This window comes from Canis aureus, chromosome 6, assembly GCF_053574225.1.
Source record: "Canis aureus isolate CA01 chromosome 6, VMU_Caureus_v.1.0, whole genome shotgun sequence".
Taxonomy (NCBI): domain Eukaryota; kingdom Metazoa; phylum Chordata; class Mammalia; order Carnivora; family Canidae; genus Canis; species Canis aureus.
This window is the reverse complement of record NC_135616.1, coordinates 50,518,067-50,532,783: the sequence shown is the minus strand read 5'-3', so window position 1 is coordinate 50,532,783 and position 14,717 is coordinate 50,518,067. Positions and strand designations below refer to the sequence as shown.

The 14,717-nt window shown below is 41.5% G+C and overlaps 1 protein-coding gene across 4 annotated transcripts in view; it reads left to right on the top strand.

Annotated features, from left to right (window-relative positions):
• Positions 1-14,717, top strand: part of ADCY10 (adenylate cyclase 10) — an 84,671-nt gene that overhangs the window by 12,718 nt on the left and 57,236 nt on the right. For all 4 annotated transcript variants that reach the window (XM_077901533.1, XM_077901535.1, XM_077901532.1 and 1 more), the window contains exons 7-12: positions 662-758; positions 5,527-5,615; positions 8,710-8,901; positions 10,722-10,840; positions 11,864-11,940; positions 13,898-14,087. In XM_077901533.1, the coding sequence (XP_077757659.1) occupies positions 662-758; positions 5,527-5,615; positions 8,710-8,901; positions 10,722-10,840; positions 11,864-11,940; positions 13,898-14,087 (764 nt within the window). The remainder of the gene's footprint in view (positions 1-661; positions 759-5,526; positions 5,616-8,709; positions 8,902-10,721; positions 10,841-11,863; positions 11,941-13,897; positions 14,088-14,717) is intronic.

Here is a 14,717-nt window from a genome sequence, read left to right as displayed (position 1 = left end):
CTTGATACTTAATAGAATATTGACCATTTTGGTGAATGTCCCTCAATGAGAATATTGACCATTTCAGTGAATGTTCCTCTCTTTGGTATTGCCTGACACTTTCTCATGATTGGACTAAGGTTATTCATATGGGGTGGGAGGCGAGAACACCACAGAAGTGAGTCTGTACCATTCTCCATGAACCATGGAGATCCATGGGGATCCTGATCTTGATATGAATCTTATTGCTGATGATGCTCCTACTACATTTTTAGGCATCAGCCCCTTTGTCCTCTTATCCTTATAAGAAAGAAATGATATATAGTTTAACCAGATTTTATTTACATTGAAATGTTATGAAAGAAAAAAAGAAAAAAGTTCCAAGAGTTGGAAAAGTACACAGGTGAGCTGCCTGATGTGGCCTTGTGTGTACACACTAAAGTTTGAGACCTTAAGGACTAATCAGAAAGATTTTAATGTGAGCACATCCAGATTAAAGAAATCTGGATTTCTTTCTTTTTTATTTTTTTCTTTCTTTGTTGTCTAGATATGCCAGTCTCTGTTTTCCATGTCCTGGACATGAAAAAGCATACTCCCTGCCCTTTCTGCTGAAAAATTCTATTCAAAGAATGAGACAACCCTCAGAATAACCAAAAACTTCTCTTTTTTTTTCTTTATTTAGGTTAATTTCTTAAAACCACCTTCTACTTTTAACTTTGATGAATTTTTCACAAAGTGTATGACTTTCATGAATTATTACCCTTCTGGTGACCACAAAAGTAAGTAGATTCTGTGGACAAGAGCCTTTATCTCTACCAGTAGTCAATAGGGTCTTATGAACACCAAGGGCCCTATTGTAAGTGGCTGGCCTCCTCAATACACCTCCCAGTCCTCAGCAGCACACAAAAGGAACCTCTTCCCATTCCTAATTACAGCGATTCCAAGTACAACCCTCCTTAGGCCCTCCACCTCTGCTCTGGCAATGAGCCTTCTCCCTCATTTTCCAAACATGTGCAAGTCTGCCCCATGATTAAGGAAAAATAAAACTTCTATGAACCCTACTTTCCCCTCCTAATTTTCACCACCAAAACTCTTAGAAGAGTAACCTATATGTCTGTATTTCCTCTTCTATCTTCTCTTATTTATTCACCCAATAAACTTGGGTAAAAATTGCATATGCCTAGTGTGTGTGTGTGGGGGGGGCATGTGTTCACCTACTCTTCAGTCTTGAGCCCCTGACATCTAGCTTCTAGCCACTTCTCCTGTCTACTGAGACTATTGAAGGCAGGGCCAATGACCATCAATTTGCCAAAGCAGGTGACCTGTCTTCATGCCTTATGCTAGCTGGTTGGCCTTAGATTACTCTCTTTCTTTGGACATGAGCTTCGCCTCTTTCCTCGGGTTCATGAATAATCTTTCCTAGTTTTGCTTTTACACCTTAAGCCACCTGTTTTCACTACCTTTGCTTAGTCTCCTTCCCGTTCCTTAAATGTTGGTAATTCTAGGGATCTATCCTTGACCTTCTAGTCTTTCCTACTCCCCTTTTGGAAATCCATTCTATTCATTTATGCCTGACTTCCCTAGGACTCTCAGCAGACTGGGACTAGGGTGGAGAAAGGAGGAGCCTAGGGCATGAAATTTAAGGAGGCAATAGTCATGGTCTTGCAAGTTGCTTGCCTCACATAAGACCCAGCTCTAACTGTCAGAATTCAGCCCTGACTTTTGTCATCATTTCTAGACTCATAAAAAAATTGCCATTGGGTCATCTCCACTAGATGTCAAACAGGTACTCCAACATTAACACATTATTAAAAAGTTGTTAAAGTCAATTTAGATGATGCAAACAATCTTGAATGCTTCATGAAGTGGAGTCTCCTTTAGGAGACCTGCAAAGTGGGGTGGAAGACAAGCAACTTTTATAAGATCTACAGTAAAGAATAAGGAAGCAACAAAAAGAAAATATCCAACTGTCTGGGGCCACATAGTCAACCTTATTTGGGGTGAAAAGATGGAGAGTTGGCTTGCATTTGAGGATTGGCTGGCTAGATACACTGCATTTCTGGTCAACTGAGGCATTTTCAGGGACATGACAGTTCCCGAAGTTTTGGTTTGCTGACCACAGGCAAAAGAAGCAGCTCCAGCATGGGCCTAGAAATTTATTTCGACAATGTCTAAACTCTATGCTACTTGTGTTTCCCCAGCAATTGTTTCTTCCTCCACACTAGAAACTTCAGGAGCATCTTTGAATCATTCTCCTTCCTCATCATCTAAGTACAAGCCTTACATATTTCTAACATTAAAAATAGTAGATTATACTTTTACTAAGCTGTAGTATGTAATGGGGCAGGAGGTGGGACAGGAGGGAAACTGTTGGAAACTTGACCAGGAATGGCCAAGAACCCTACAGCTCCAGAGATTAAGAAGGTCCAGTGACACCCCTTGAGATCTAACTCATCCCATCTCCTAGGTCTTATGGGTGCCTTCAATGAAGAACCTCTTTCAGGCTTTGTTTTGGGCACTGCAGTATCACAAAGCAATTCTGATGCTAGGACCTGGAGTTAGCACAGATTTCATAGGTTAAGTTCTCTCCAAGAGCTTCCTGCAACTTCAGCAACCAACCAGCAATCAGCTCTGGGATCACCAGGCCACCTACACTTCTGACAACTGTCTATAAATCTAGGGGTTCCCCCCCCAATAATTTACTAGAATGACTCCCAGATCTTAAGGAAGTGCTATGTTTATGATGTCACTTTTATTGTGAAGGACATAAATCAGAACCAGCCAAATCAAGGGAACATAGGATAAAGTTTGAAGAGTCCCTACCATGAGGCTTCTGTGTCCTCAGGGATAGCACCCTTCCTGCACATCTATTGTGTGGTTACCAACCAAAACCAGTTCATCCAGGCTTTGGGTGTTCAGTTTTAATTGGGGTTTTATTAAGTCAGCATGATTGATTAAATCATTGGCCATGTGATTAAACTCAATCTTAAACCCTTGCCCTCCTCAGAGGTCACAAGTCAGGCCCATATCACATGGTTCAAAGCCCCAACCCTCTCCTCCCATGGTTGCTGTTTTCAGCATAACCAACCCCATCCTGAGACCTCATTAGCATAAATTCAGCTGTGGTCCAAAGGTCCTACCATGAAGAACAAAGACAATCCCATTGTTTGAGAAATTCCAAGATTTTGAAGTTACTTCCCAGGTACCAGGACCAAAAACCAGCCAAATTCTTTATTTTACTTCAGGCACACCTACTTCTCCATAACATTGCACTATAGTACCTAGACCTTTATAACTCCTGCCCCCTTACCTCCCTCCACAGTCTGTTCCATATGGTTTCTTCTTCTTTTTTTAAGATTTATTGATTTATTTGAGAGACAGTGAAGGGAGGAAGGGCAGAGGGAGAGAATCTTCAAGCAGACTCCCTGTGGATCGCATAGCCATACTTGGGGTTCTATCTCAAAACCCATGAGATCATGACCTGAGCCAAAACCAAGAGCCAGACGCTTAACTGACTGAGCCATCTAGGTGCCCCATATCATTTCTTCTTAATCTCCGGTACTCACAGCCAGGAGAGAATCTTCACCATCCTTGAACATACTGTGCTCATTCTTGAGTTTCACTGACTTGGTCCCTCTGCTAGGCATGGCCTCCTCAATCCTAGTACCATGCCAGAGTCATTCAAGATCCAATAAAATTCTTGGGGTGCCTGGATGGTTCAGTCAGTTGAGTTCCTGCCTTCAGCTCAGGTAGTGATCCCAGGATCCTGGGATGGAGCCCCATGTCAGGCTCCCTGATTAGTGGAAAATCTGCTTCTCCCTCTCCCCACCCTCCTGCTCTCTCACTATCTCTCTCTCTCAAACAAACAAAATTTTTTAAAAAGATCCAGGAAGATTCTCTAGTTCTCCTGTGAACCTCTTTCTGATTAAACCACTTCATATTGACAACTTCTTCCTCTTTATAATCTATTAACCCATTTGACCTTTTCTTTTCCTTTTTAACTTTTCCACATATGTTATATTTGAACATACAATGAGTAAGTGCCTCCAGGAAAAAGCCCAAGCTTCCTAATTATTTTTTTATTCCTATGTAGTGCGTAGAATGATATTTTGGGTTTTTCTTTTCTTTTTTTTAAGATTTTATTTATTTATTCATGAAAGATACACAGGGAGAAGCAGAGACATAGGCAGAGGGAGAAGCAGGCTCCCCCATGGGGAACCTTGATGTGGGACTCAATCCCAGGACCTCAGGATCATGACCTGAGCCAAAGGCAGACACTCAACCACTGAGCCAGCCAGGTGCTCCCTAGCATGGTATTTTGAATATACTAGGCTTTGAATATACTCAATAAACAGTTTTAAATGAATTTGCTTCTTAATTTATATTCTTTAAGACTTCATTTTTAGTTTTCATCTCTTTTTTTTTTTTGCATTGTCATTCTGTTCCATGCTGAAAACCTATCACCATTTTCTCTCTCTCTCTCTCTCTCTCTTTTTTTTTTTTTTTTTTTTTTTTAGTTTCTTCAAGCTCATTCCTATCACTTCCTGTTAGCCTAGAGTATGGAACTGTTAACTATCATAGTGATAGGAACCATAGAAATTATGAAACCCAGGCACCTGGGTGGCTCAGCAGCTGAGTGTCTGCCTTTGGCTCAGGGAGTGATCCTGGAGTCCCAGGATCGAGTCCCACATTGGGCTCCCTGCATGAAGCCTGCTTCTCCCTCTGCCTGTGTCTCTGCCTCTCTCTCTGTGTCTCTCATGAATAAATAAATAAAATCTTTTAAAAAAATTATGTAACCCCATTGAGGGCAGCTCTGGTGGTGCAGCGGTTTGGCACTGCATGCAGCCTGGGGTGTGATCCTGGAGACCCGGGATCGAGTCCCCATGTCAGGCTCCCTACATGGAGCCTGCTTCTCCCTCTGCCTGTGTCTCTGCTTCTCAGTCTCTCTCTCTCTCTCTGAATAAAATAAATAAATCTTAAAAAAAAAAAAAAAAAGAAACCTCACTGAGTTTTTTTCCAGATGAGGAAATGAGGGACCACCAGGGCAATGAGGTGATTTGTCCAAGGCCACACAATGAGTTGGTATCAAACCAGGGATCAGAAACCCAGATATCAGAAGTCTCCTGAACTTTCCTCTTCAGGAAAGATCAAGAAAACCAATCAAGAAAGGTGCTCCTCTTTCACCTCTGTTGTCCCCTTTATTCTGTCTTCCTTTTCTGTGGTCATACTCTCATCTGTCTATTTGCATCCTCTGTGGCAATAGCTTTAGCTCAAGTCTGTAAATAAAAGTCTCCCCAAGTTCTGAAGTGTAACCACAACTGTAACAGGGTTTTGAGCTCTATGCAACTGAATTGTGGGAAACCTGCAACTTCAAAGAACTTCTTCGTGGATTTTCCTTGGTTCTATTTGGCTACAAGGTGTCCCAGAGTCCCCTGACTGGACTGTGAAGACCACCAACTAAGGGAACAGGGATTGGGAGGCTCTTGTCTCTAGCTCTGCAGAACCACGCTTCCTTTTCTGATCCTGCTCCTCCTTCTGCTCTCTTAGACCTCTTGAGGCTTGCGTGCATGCTGGAGTCTGACCCTGAGCTGGAGTTGTCCCTACAAAAATATGTGATGGAAAGCATATTGAAGCAGGTATTTGCACAGTTTAATTTATTGGCTTTTGAGGTGTCAGGGATCTTGGACATCAGGAAAGATCAAGAAAACCAGTAGCTAGTAAAATGTTTCATTAAATTAAGAGATGGGGCTGACTTTCTCCATGTGTGGGTGACTACAAAATGTATTCTTCAAATCGGTATACTTTTAAGAATTAAAGGAGGAGGGATCCCTGGGTGGCGCAGCAGTTTGGTGCCTGCCTTTGGCCCAGGGTGCGATCCTGGAGACTGGAGACCCGGGATCGAATCCCACGTCGGGCTCCTGGTGCATGGAGCCTGCTTCTCCCTCTGCCTATGTCTCTGCCTCTCTCTCTCTCTGACTATCATAAATAAATAAAAATTTTAAAAAAAGAATTAAAGGAGGCATTATTCATAATTACACTGTGACAATGGGCGTAAACCAGGACTGTGTGTTTTATACAACTAGGCAGATAGGAACTATCTTTCCTAAGCAAATAACATGTGGTCACCCTTTCTATATGCCACATAGCAGAAAGATCTCAAGTGAATTAACATTGGTATGCTGTTTCTCTAACTCACTCACCTTAGATCTAGAGCTCTGGGAGTTAACAGTACAGATAATTAGAATGCCCAGAACTACCTCCATTCCCTAAAATTTTCCATTTTTATTCACTTAGATCTAGGCTCTCTTAAATATATTAATTCATGTGAATCTCAACACTCACCATATGCCAGGCATTCTGCTCTTGTGTATTTATTCTTCACAATTCTTGCTAGATATCTTTATTTCCATTTTATATGTGAGAAAACTAAGACCCAGAAGGATACCAGGAATTTTCCTGAGGTATAAAGTAAGAGCTGTAGCTAGGATTTGAATTTTGTTCTGTCTGAATCTTACTTTTTTTTAAAGATTTTATTTATTTATTCATGAGAGACAGAGAGAAAGAGAGGCAGAGACACAGGCAGAGGGAGAAACAGGCTCCATGCAGGGAGCCGGACGTGGGACTCGATCCCGGGTCTCCAGGATCACGCCCTGGGCTTCTGAAGGCAGGCGCTAAACTGCTGAGCCACCCAGGGATCCTCTGAATCTTACATTTTTTGCACATGCTGTACACCTTCCTAATACATGCATGTTTTAACCCTTAATTCCATCAAAATGCAGTTCTGTCTTGGAGGAAATCTCAGGCAAGCCTGAACAGTGGGCAGCTGCCTTCACAGTGTGAGTGGAAGTGGTATCAGAACATACCCCTCCGTCTTCAGCCCAATTTAGAAGCACTACCTCTAGTATCTACAATTGTTTGACTCTTCAAGATTTTTGAAGCTCCAGAAAGACTTCCCCTTCCAACCTCCAAGAGATATAACTACATTATGCTTCTTTAGCTGCAATCAGCTGAGAACAAAGTCTACAGGAATGGGATACAAGATAGACTCCATGAGTCACCAGGAAAATTGTGGGTAGGAATGATGTACAGTGGGTGAAGAGATACAGTTAAGGGAGCTGAAAGGAGGCAAAAGACAAACCTTTCACTACAGAACCAAGACTGGTCCTGCATCTAAAGAATAGATTCCTCAGAGATGCAAAGATTGCATTTTTCAAATCATAACTCAGAACACTCAGTCTGATGGAATAATTTTCAACTCGTTTATTTGCTAGATTTAATCTTCAATAATATTTAATATTAATTTTTATTTAGTGATTTTTTTGTGAAATCAAAGAAAGTCATCACATCAATTTGTTAGAAATTATTTAATCATCTTATATGAAGAGAATAAAATTACCTGAAACTAGGACTGTCCCAGACAGTTAGGAAGCATGACTGCAGGATTTCCTATGCACAATTCCCTCTTTTGTCTAGAAGATATGTTTTATATCATCCGTGGAGCATCTGATACTTTTGTGCCATTTGAAGAGAAAACGCAAAGATTTTCCTCCATTGGTTTGTTATGCACTTAACTTTAACAAAATTCAAGAATGATGATAGGCAGGCATGATTTGGGAACACCCTTCTTTCCTTTCCCTGGGCCTGTTGTGGATGAATGTGGAGAGAAGGAGCAGAATGAAATATACCGCCCAGGTATACAGGTGTGAGCTGTAAATGGAACCTGGAGATTTGGGTTCCTTGTGACCCTGGGGAACTTGTGTTATTGCTCCATGTCCTAGTTATCTAATCAGTGAAGTGGGGATAATATGATTTTATTTCCTTCAAAGATAAAGTGGGATAGAATAGAAAGTATTCCAGACGGACTATCCTGGGCTGTGAAATATAAGGTTGGATTACATAGGGGGTCCCTGGGTGGCTCAGCGGTTTAGCGCTTGCCTTTGGCCCAGGGCGTGATCCTGGAGTCCTGGGATCGAGTCCCACGTCAGGCTCCCAGCATGGAGCCTGCTTCTCCCTCCTCCTGTGTCTCTGCCTCTCTCTCTCTCTCTATGTCTATCATAAATAAATAAATAAATAAATAAATAAATAAATAAATAAATAAATAAATCTTTAAAAAAAAAAAAAAGGTTGGATTACATAATACGCTATTCTTGTCCCTAAATTGTAAGAGAGCCAAAAGGAACAATACTTCTTTCTGTTTCTGTGATGGCTCATACTCGCACTAGGGAGCTAGCAGTTGGGGCAAGGGTGAGATGTTCATGGTTGTGGTGTTCACTAGGAAGTATGGAGGTTCACATTGGGAGAGATTTGAATAGTGCATTCCATTTCCATCTGCTCGACTTTGGGCTGACTCTGCCATGTTGTACCACATGCATTATGATAACTTCAGCTTTCTATAGAATCTCCAAAGGCAGGCAGCCCAGGTGGCTCAGAGGTTTAGCACTGCCTTCAGCCCAGGGCCTGATGCTGAAGACCCAGAATCGAGTCCCACGTCAGGCTCCCTGCATGGAGCCTGCTTCTCCCTCTGCCTGTGTCTCTGCCTCTCTCTCTGTGTGTGTCTCTCATGAATAAATAAATAAATTAATAAATAATAAATAAATAAATTAATTAATTAATTAAAAAACAAAAAAGAATCTCCAAAAGCTAGTTCCCAAGCAGTGATAAAGTCAGGGAGGTGGAGTTGTGTCCACTGGCAAGGACACATGCTAAGGAAAGCTGCTCTTGTCCCCACAGATTGATGACAAACAGCTTCGGGGTTATTTGTCTGAGCTCCGCCCAGTGACGATTGTGTTTGTGAACCTGGTGTTTAAGGACCAAGACAAAGCAGAAGTCATAGGCTCAGCCATCCAAGATGCCTGCATGCACATCAGTTCCGTCCTGAGGATCTTCCGAGGTCAAATCAATAAAGTTTTCATGTTTGACAAGGTAAATATGAACTAAGGGGGGTGGAAACCTACCAATAATTTAAAGTTAGCACTCACACCTATAGACATTGATGAAGGAAAGAAGAGGCACTTTTAACCTAAAAATATCCATTTTTATTTATAATTACAGAAATAGCTTATCTGGTGGATTCGGCACTATGTGCCAGGCATTGTTCTCAATGCATTACACCTATTAACTCATTTCACCTCTAAGAGTAGGTGCTGAGTCACTGAGACACTGAAACAAGGTGAGATTAAGTTTTGCTCATGATCATCCACTTAGTGTGGAATAGAGTGGGCTAGATTCAAACCTGGGTAGTGTGCCTTCCCAGGGTAGTGTCCTCAAGTGCTATGCTCTACTAGCTCTCCTTGTGGGTGCATCTCTACCCCCTCATCTCCCAGGCATTTGAGGTATGGTGTCTAGTAACCATTACACCCCAGAAGCCTGTTTTCAAGAATCCCTACCTGCCGTATCTACACCGCCAGTTCCCCTTCCAGCTTCGTGGGGGTGGGGGTGGGGCACGGCAGGGAGGGAGAGGGCAGGTGGCACCTCTAGCTTCTGGGTGTTTTTCATCTGCTCTTAATTCAGAGAAAAACGTGTCATAGACAAATTACCACAGAGGTGCTAGTGAGAATTGATTCCCCATCTCAAGTGCTTTTGCATTGAAAGAGGAGAGCACTAAAGTACTGCCTCACTCACACTCACTCATCCATTTATTGGGCATTCTGCAGAAAGGGTTACCCCCTAGTCTTTACACAGAACCTGAATCAGGGCTTCCTTTCTCCCATCAAGACAGAGCCCAGCACCAACTAGGATCTGACACTTAGACTCTTTTTGGAGAAGGTTGAAGAAATCAAGGCATTCTCTTTTGCATTTCATCTGGATATAACATATACAGACTGAAATCTGTAGCCCATTGTCCTTTAATTATTATGCTCTTTTCTTAGAGACAACAGCATCTGACTGAGTTAATTTTTTAGGTGATTGAAACTAAAAATGCCAAGCTTCAGAGTTTAATCTCTGCTTGGAACAGTTAAATTTATGCCAAGAAAAACCACTCTCAGTTTAAGCCTTTATCTCTAAGAATAATAAAATATCTGAAAAGAACATTACAGTTTACAAAATGTGACTATATATCAAGTTTACATTCTGTGTATATAATGTTACATATTTTTACAAATATAGCATTAAATTTACAAAAGTATATATATGTATACTATACAGTATATATTCTATATAAAATATGGAATATATATTATGTAAGGTGTATATATACTATAAAGTAGTTTACAAAGTTATATATGTGTGTATCTATACACACACACACACACACACACAACCCTCATTCTAGTAGCCAAAGCAACCTTGACAGGTCTGTTATATTCATTTGCAGATTGAGAAACTGAGGTTCACAGTGTGTGGTTAACCAAGTTTCCATAATTGTGAAGTGGCCTGAGAACACAAATTTTCTGATTGCAGTGCTGGTGCATATTGCTCTGTGCTGCTTCTCAGATTTAAACTTAGCACCTTGTAGCATAAGATCTTGGCGGCAAGGGAAGAGACAAGTGAGTGCTCATGTAGCCCAGTACAACCCATTATTTCTGCAGAAAAGCAAGCCCCCCTCAGGCTTGAGCCCTACTGTTGCTGATGCCCTAGAAATTATATGAAGTTTGCTAAAAATAAAATAGATATGAGAGAAATCATGATGAAATGTGATCCAAAAAGTGAAAGTTGCTGCCCACCTTCCACTGGGCCTTTGGACTGGTCCACTATAAAGATCACCATGCACCAGCTATGTTTGCTGACTCTCTCCCTCACAGGGCTGCTCCTTCCTCTGTGTCTTTGGCTTCCCTGGGGAAAAGGCTCCTGATGAGGTCACTCATGCCTTGGAAAGTGCAGTGGATATATTTGACTTCTGCTCTCAGGTTCAAAAAATCCAGTGAGTGTTGACCTTGATCCCATCTGGTGGTTCCTGAGGTTTTTTAGTAGCTGGGGAGATAAGACAAGTGTCAGGGAACAGGAAGTAAGAAGAGGGCTGTTCTTGACTGGAACCCCTTCTGTTTTTGTATTTATTATTCAGGGCCAACCCAGCTGGGATGCAGGGATAGAGGGGTAGTAAAGGCAAAGTGCAGAAAGGACACTCTTAAAAAGTCTAAATTTAGCAGGTTTGCAAGAAAATCTAATTGGGTTGTCTCTCTGCTCTTACTTCTTGGTAAAGGTTGAACTACCAACACCATGTAGGAGACCTGAGTTTATTTTTAATAACTAGGAAATACAATGAGTCCTTTGGCTGGAAATTCATATATTGATCTGGCCTCAAGATGATATACTCACTGTAAAATTGTTAAGAAAATAAGATTTACTGTCCCCAGCCCTGGCTGCCTAAAAGCCCAGGCCCTCAGGGTCATCCAATCTGAGCACCCCAATGACCCAACTTGTAGCTCTACTTTGACAGGTATCACCCCCTTGCTCTAAATATTTCCACCACGTCAGCCCCTAGTCACCTATATATTCAGCCATACTCATGTGTTAACACAGTTAGCTTTTGATGCCACATACTATATCTGAGTTCCTTCCTTTCAAAATAATGACTTTGTTCTTTCTAGCAATAAGATACTTAAATCATTTACAACCAGTCACTCTATTTTGGAAGTCCACCTGAGGTGATGAGAAGTTATTTTCTAGAAAAGTCACTCAGATGAATACCTAAAAATAGCAGAAAAGTGAACTGATTTATCACTTCTAAGAACTTAGTTCTGTGTCTCAAACTGTTCCTCCTTCCCATTTCTAGGCCCTGTACAGTGGCCTGAAATTCCCCACAATGAAAGACAGTTACTTGTTGAAAATCCTTTCCCTGTCCCCCTGCCCTATTCATCATCATGTCCCCACCCTCCCCACTTTCTCTCTGCCCATTATCTTTCCCTTTTGCCTTACAACTCTCTTGCTTTCTTCCGGGCACCAGTACTGTTTCCATCGGCGTGGCCAGCGGGATTGTCTTCTGTGGAATCATCGGACACTCTGTGAGACATGAGTACACAGGTGTGCTGAGCTAGCTCATCTCGCCGCACCTTGCCACCCTGCTTTGTGGGAGGAAGGGCTAAACTAAGTAAGACATGGCCTTCTAAAGCTTAGAATCTTCCAGGAGGAACCAAGCCATGTAGCTTCGCCTATTGGCAGCTCATTGCTTACAAAGTGTGCATTTCTGGGGCTCTACATGAGTATCAAATATATAGTCATTCAAGGGGAGCAACAGAGGAGAGGCCCTCAGCTCATGCAGTGAGGAGGCCTTTATAATAATTTCCTGTGAACATTAGACAGTTACACCTCTTAATTCCAATTTAAAAATCCTAAAGAAGAATATTGGTATTCTTGATAAATAATACAAATCTCAAAAGGAAATGGAAAGTAAATGTTATCTCAAGATTTCACTGCTTTTACTTCCCTTCTCAACTCTATTACAGTTTAAGATATTAAGAAACAATACATCTAAAATACTGAAATAGTTATACCTGAAATGATAGGATGTGTGAGATTTTCCTCAAAATAATGCAGGGTGGCAAGTAGATGGGAGTTAGAATGGGGCAGGATTGGCCACGGGTTTGTCACTTTGGGGACTGAGTGACAGGTATGTGGAGATTCATGATACTATGCTTTATTGCATGGCCAAATGCAATAAATGCATTTTCCATAATATGCAGTTTTTTAAAAGAATATCTTGATCAGAAGTGTTTGTGTTAATATTTAATATTAACAGTGCAATAATTAATACCTACTTAGTAGCAATATTGAAGACTTATTAGCATTGAGGCACTATTGAAAGTGATGTGCATGAATTGACTCATTAATCTTTATAAACTGCCCCCTGAGAGGGATACTGTTATCATCCCCACTTACAGATCAGGAAATGGAGGCATGGGAGAATCTGAAAGTACTAATTTGCCTGAGTAATTTGGTAGAGGTAGAGCTGGGGATCAAACCTGCACAGCTTGCTACAGACTCTATGTACCACAGTGTATTACCCTTTAAAATATTCCCTGAGTCTGTCTTACACAAACATCCCTCCCAGCCCTGTTTACTCACTTTTAAGAAATTGCCCACGGGGTGCCTGAGTGGCTCAGCTGGTTAAGCGTCTGCCTTTGGCTCAGGTCCTGATCTCAGGGTCCTTAGATAGAATCCCGCATCAGGCTCCCTGCTTAATGGGGAGTCTGCCTCTTCCTCTGCCCCTCCCCCTGCTCATGCGCTCACTTTCTGTCTGTCCCTCTCTGTCTCTATCTCTCAAAAATGAATAAAATCTTTTTAAAAGAGAGAAACTGCCAAATGAAGCTAATTGATTTCGAAAATGAATGAGATGAAAAATTGCACATATAGGAACATTACAGATGCAATTTTGTTCCTCTCCTGAAGTCACTTTTCTCTGCCCAAGCTTGTGGTTGTCTTGTAGCTGTACCTCATCTAGAGCCCTCAGGCCTGTGGCCACCACACATACAAAACCCTCTCTTTAAGAAATGTGTGGGAAATATCAGAAAGGGAGACAGAACGTAAAGACTGCTAACTCTGGGAAACGAACTAGGGGTGGTAGAAGGGGAGGAGGGCGGGGGGTGGGAGTGAATGGGTGACGGGCACTGGGTGTTATTCTGTATGTTAGTAAATTGAACACCAATAAAAAATAAATTTAAAAAAAAAAAGAGAAAAAAAAAAAAAAAAAACAAAACCCTCTCTTTATACAAGACCCTTTTATCTCTGAGTACATTGTTCTCATGGCCTCCCAGGAGAGGTAGAAACTGTGCTGATAGCTGATCAAGTTAACTCCCTGTATATTTTTAAATAACCATTGGCAAAATAAGGGTAATCAAAGGCGAGACTTCTGTATCATTCATGAGAAGCGAAAGGAGTAACAAGCGAATATGCCCTTTGGGGACAGTATGTTTCAGATTACATTCTGCTAGTTCAATGTCTGTTTTCTCCCTGGTCTTTTCCTTTCTCCTTTCTGTTTTAGTAATTGGTCAAAAAGTCAACATAGCTGCCAGGATGATGATGTACTACCCAGGGATCGTGACATGTGACTCTGTCACCTACAATGGCAGCAACCTACCAGCCTACTTTTTTAAAGAGCTTCCAAAGAAGGTTATGAAAGGTGTTGCAGATTCTGGACCAGTCTATCAGTGTTTGGGACTTAATGAGAAAGTGTGAGTGTGGGGCATTGATTTTGTGGTATCTTTTAGTAAAGAAGTGGGAAAATTATGATAGCAAAAATCATCAGTCCCCCATGTCGGATCCGAATCCAACTTATGAAATTAAAATCTATTCCTTTCCCAGAACAAGGCCCAGATTTCAAAATCCTTTATCTTTCTCTATCCTACTGATGTTATAAATGGTGTAAGATCCCATTCCACCATCACTACTGATAATCTGAGGGTGATTCTTCAAATGTTGTACAAACAGAACAGAGAATCCCCTCTTGTGAGTATCTCTTTGGACCCAGATGGACAAAGTGACCAATCATTAACCGTATGCTGATCATACCAACTGTATGCCAGGCATCAATAGGGCCAAAAGAGTAGAAGATATTGTTCCTTCTCTAGGTCTTTAGTGAAATATATTTCTCCAAAGCCCAGCTTAGACGTAGGAGTATCACCTTGGTACTTAAAATCCTTCAGTGGTTTCTAATCATCTTCATGATCATGTTCAAATTCCTCGAAATGATGTATAAGGTAACCACCTGCTTTTCGAACTTCATCTCCTCCTGTGCCCCTTCTCTGGGCTATCTAAATAGATTGTCCTCTCCATCATCCACCCTATCCCCAGACTACTGGGAA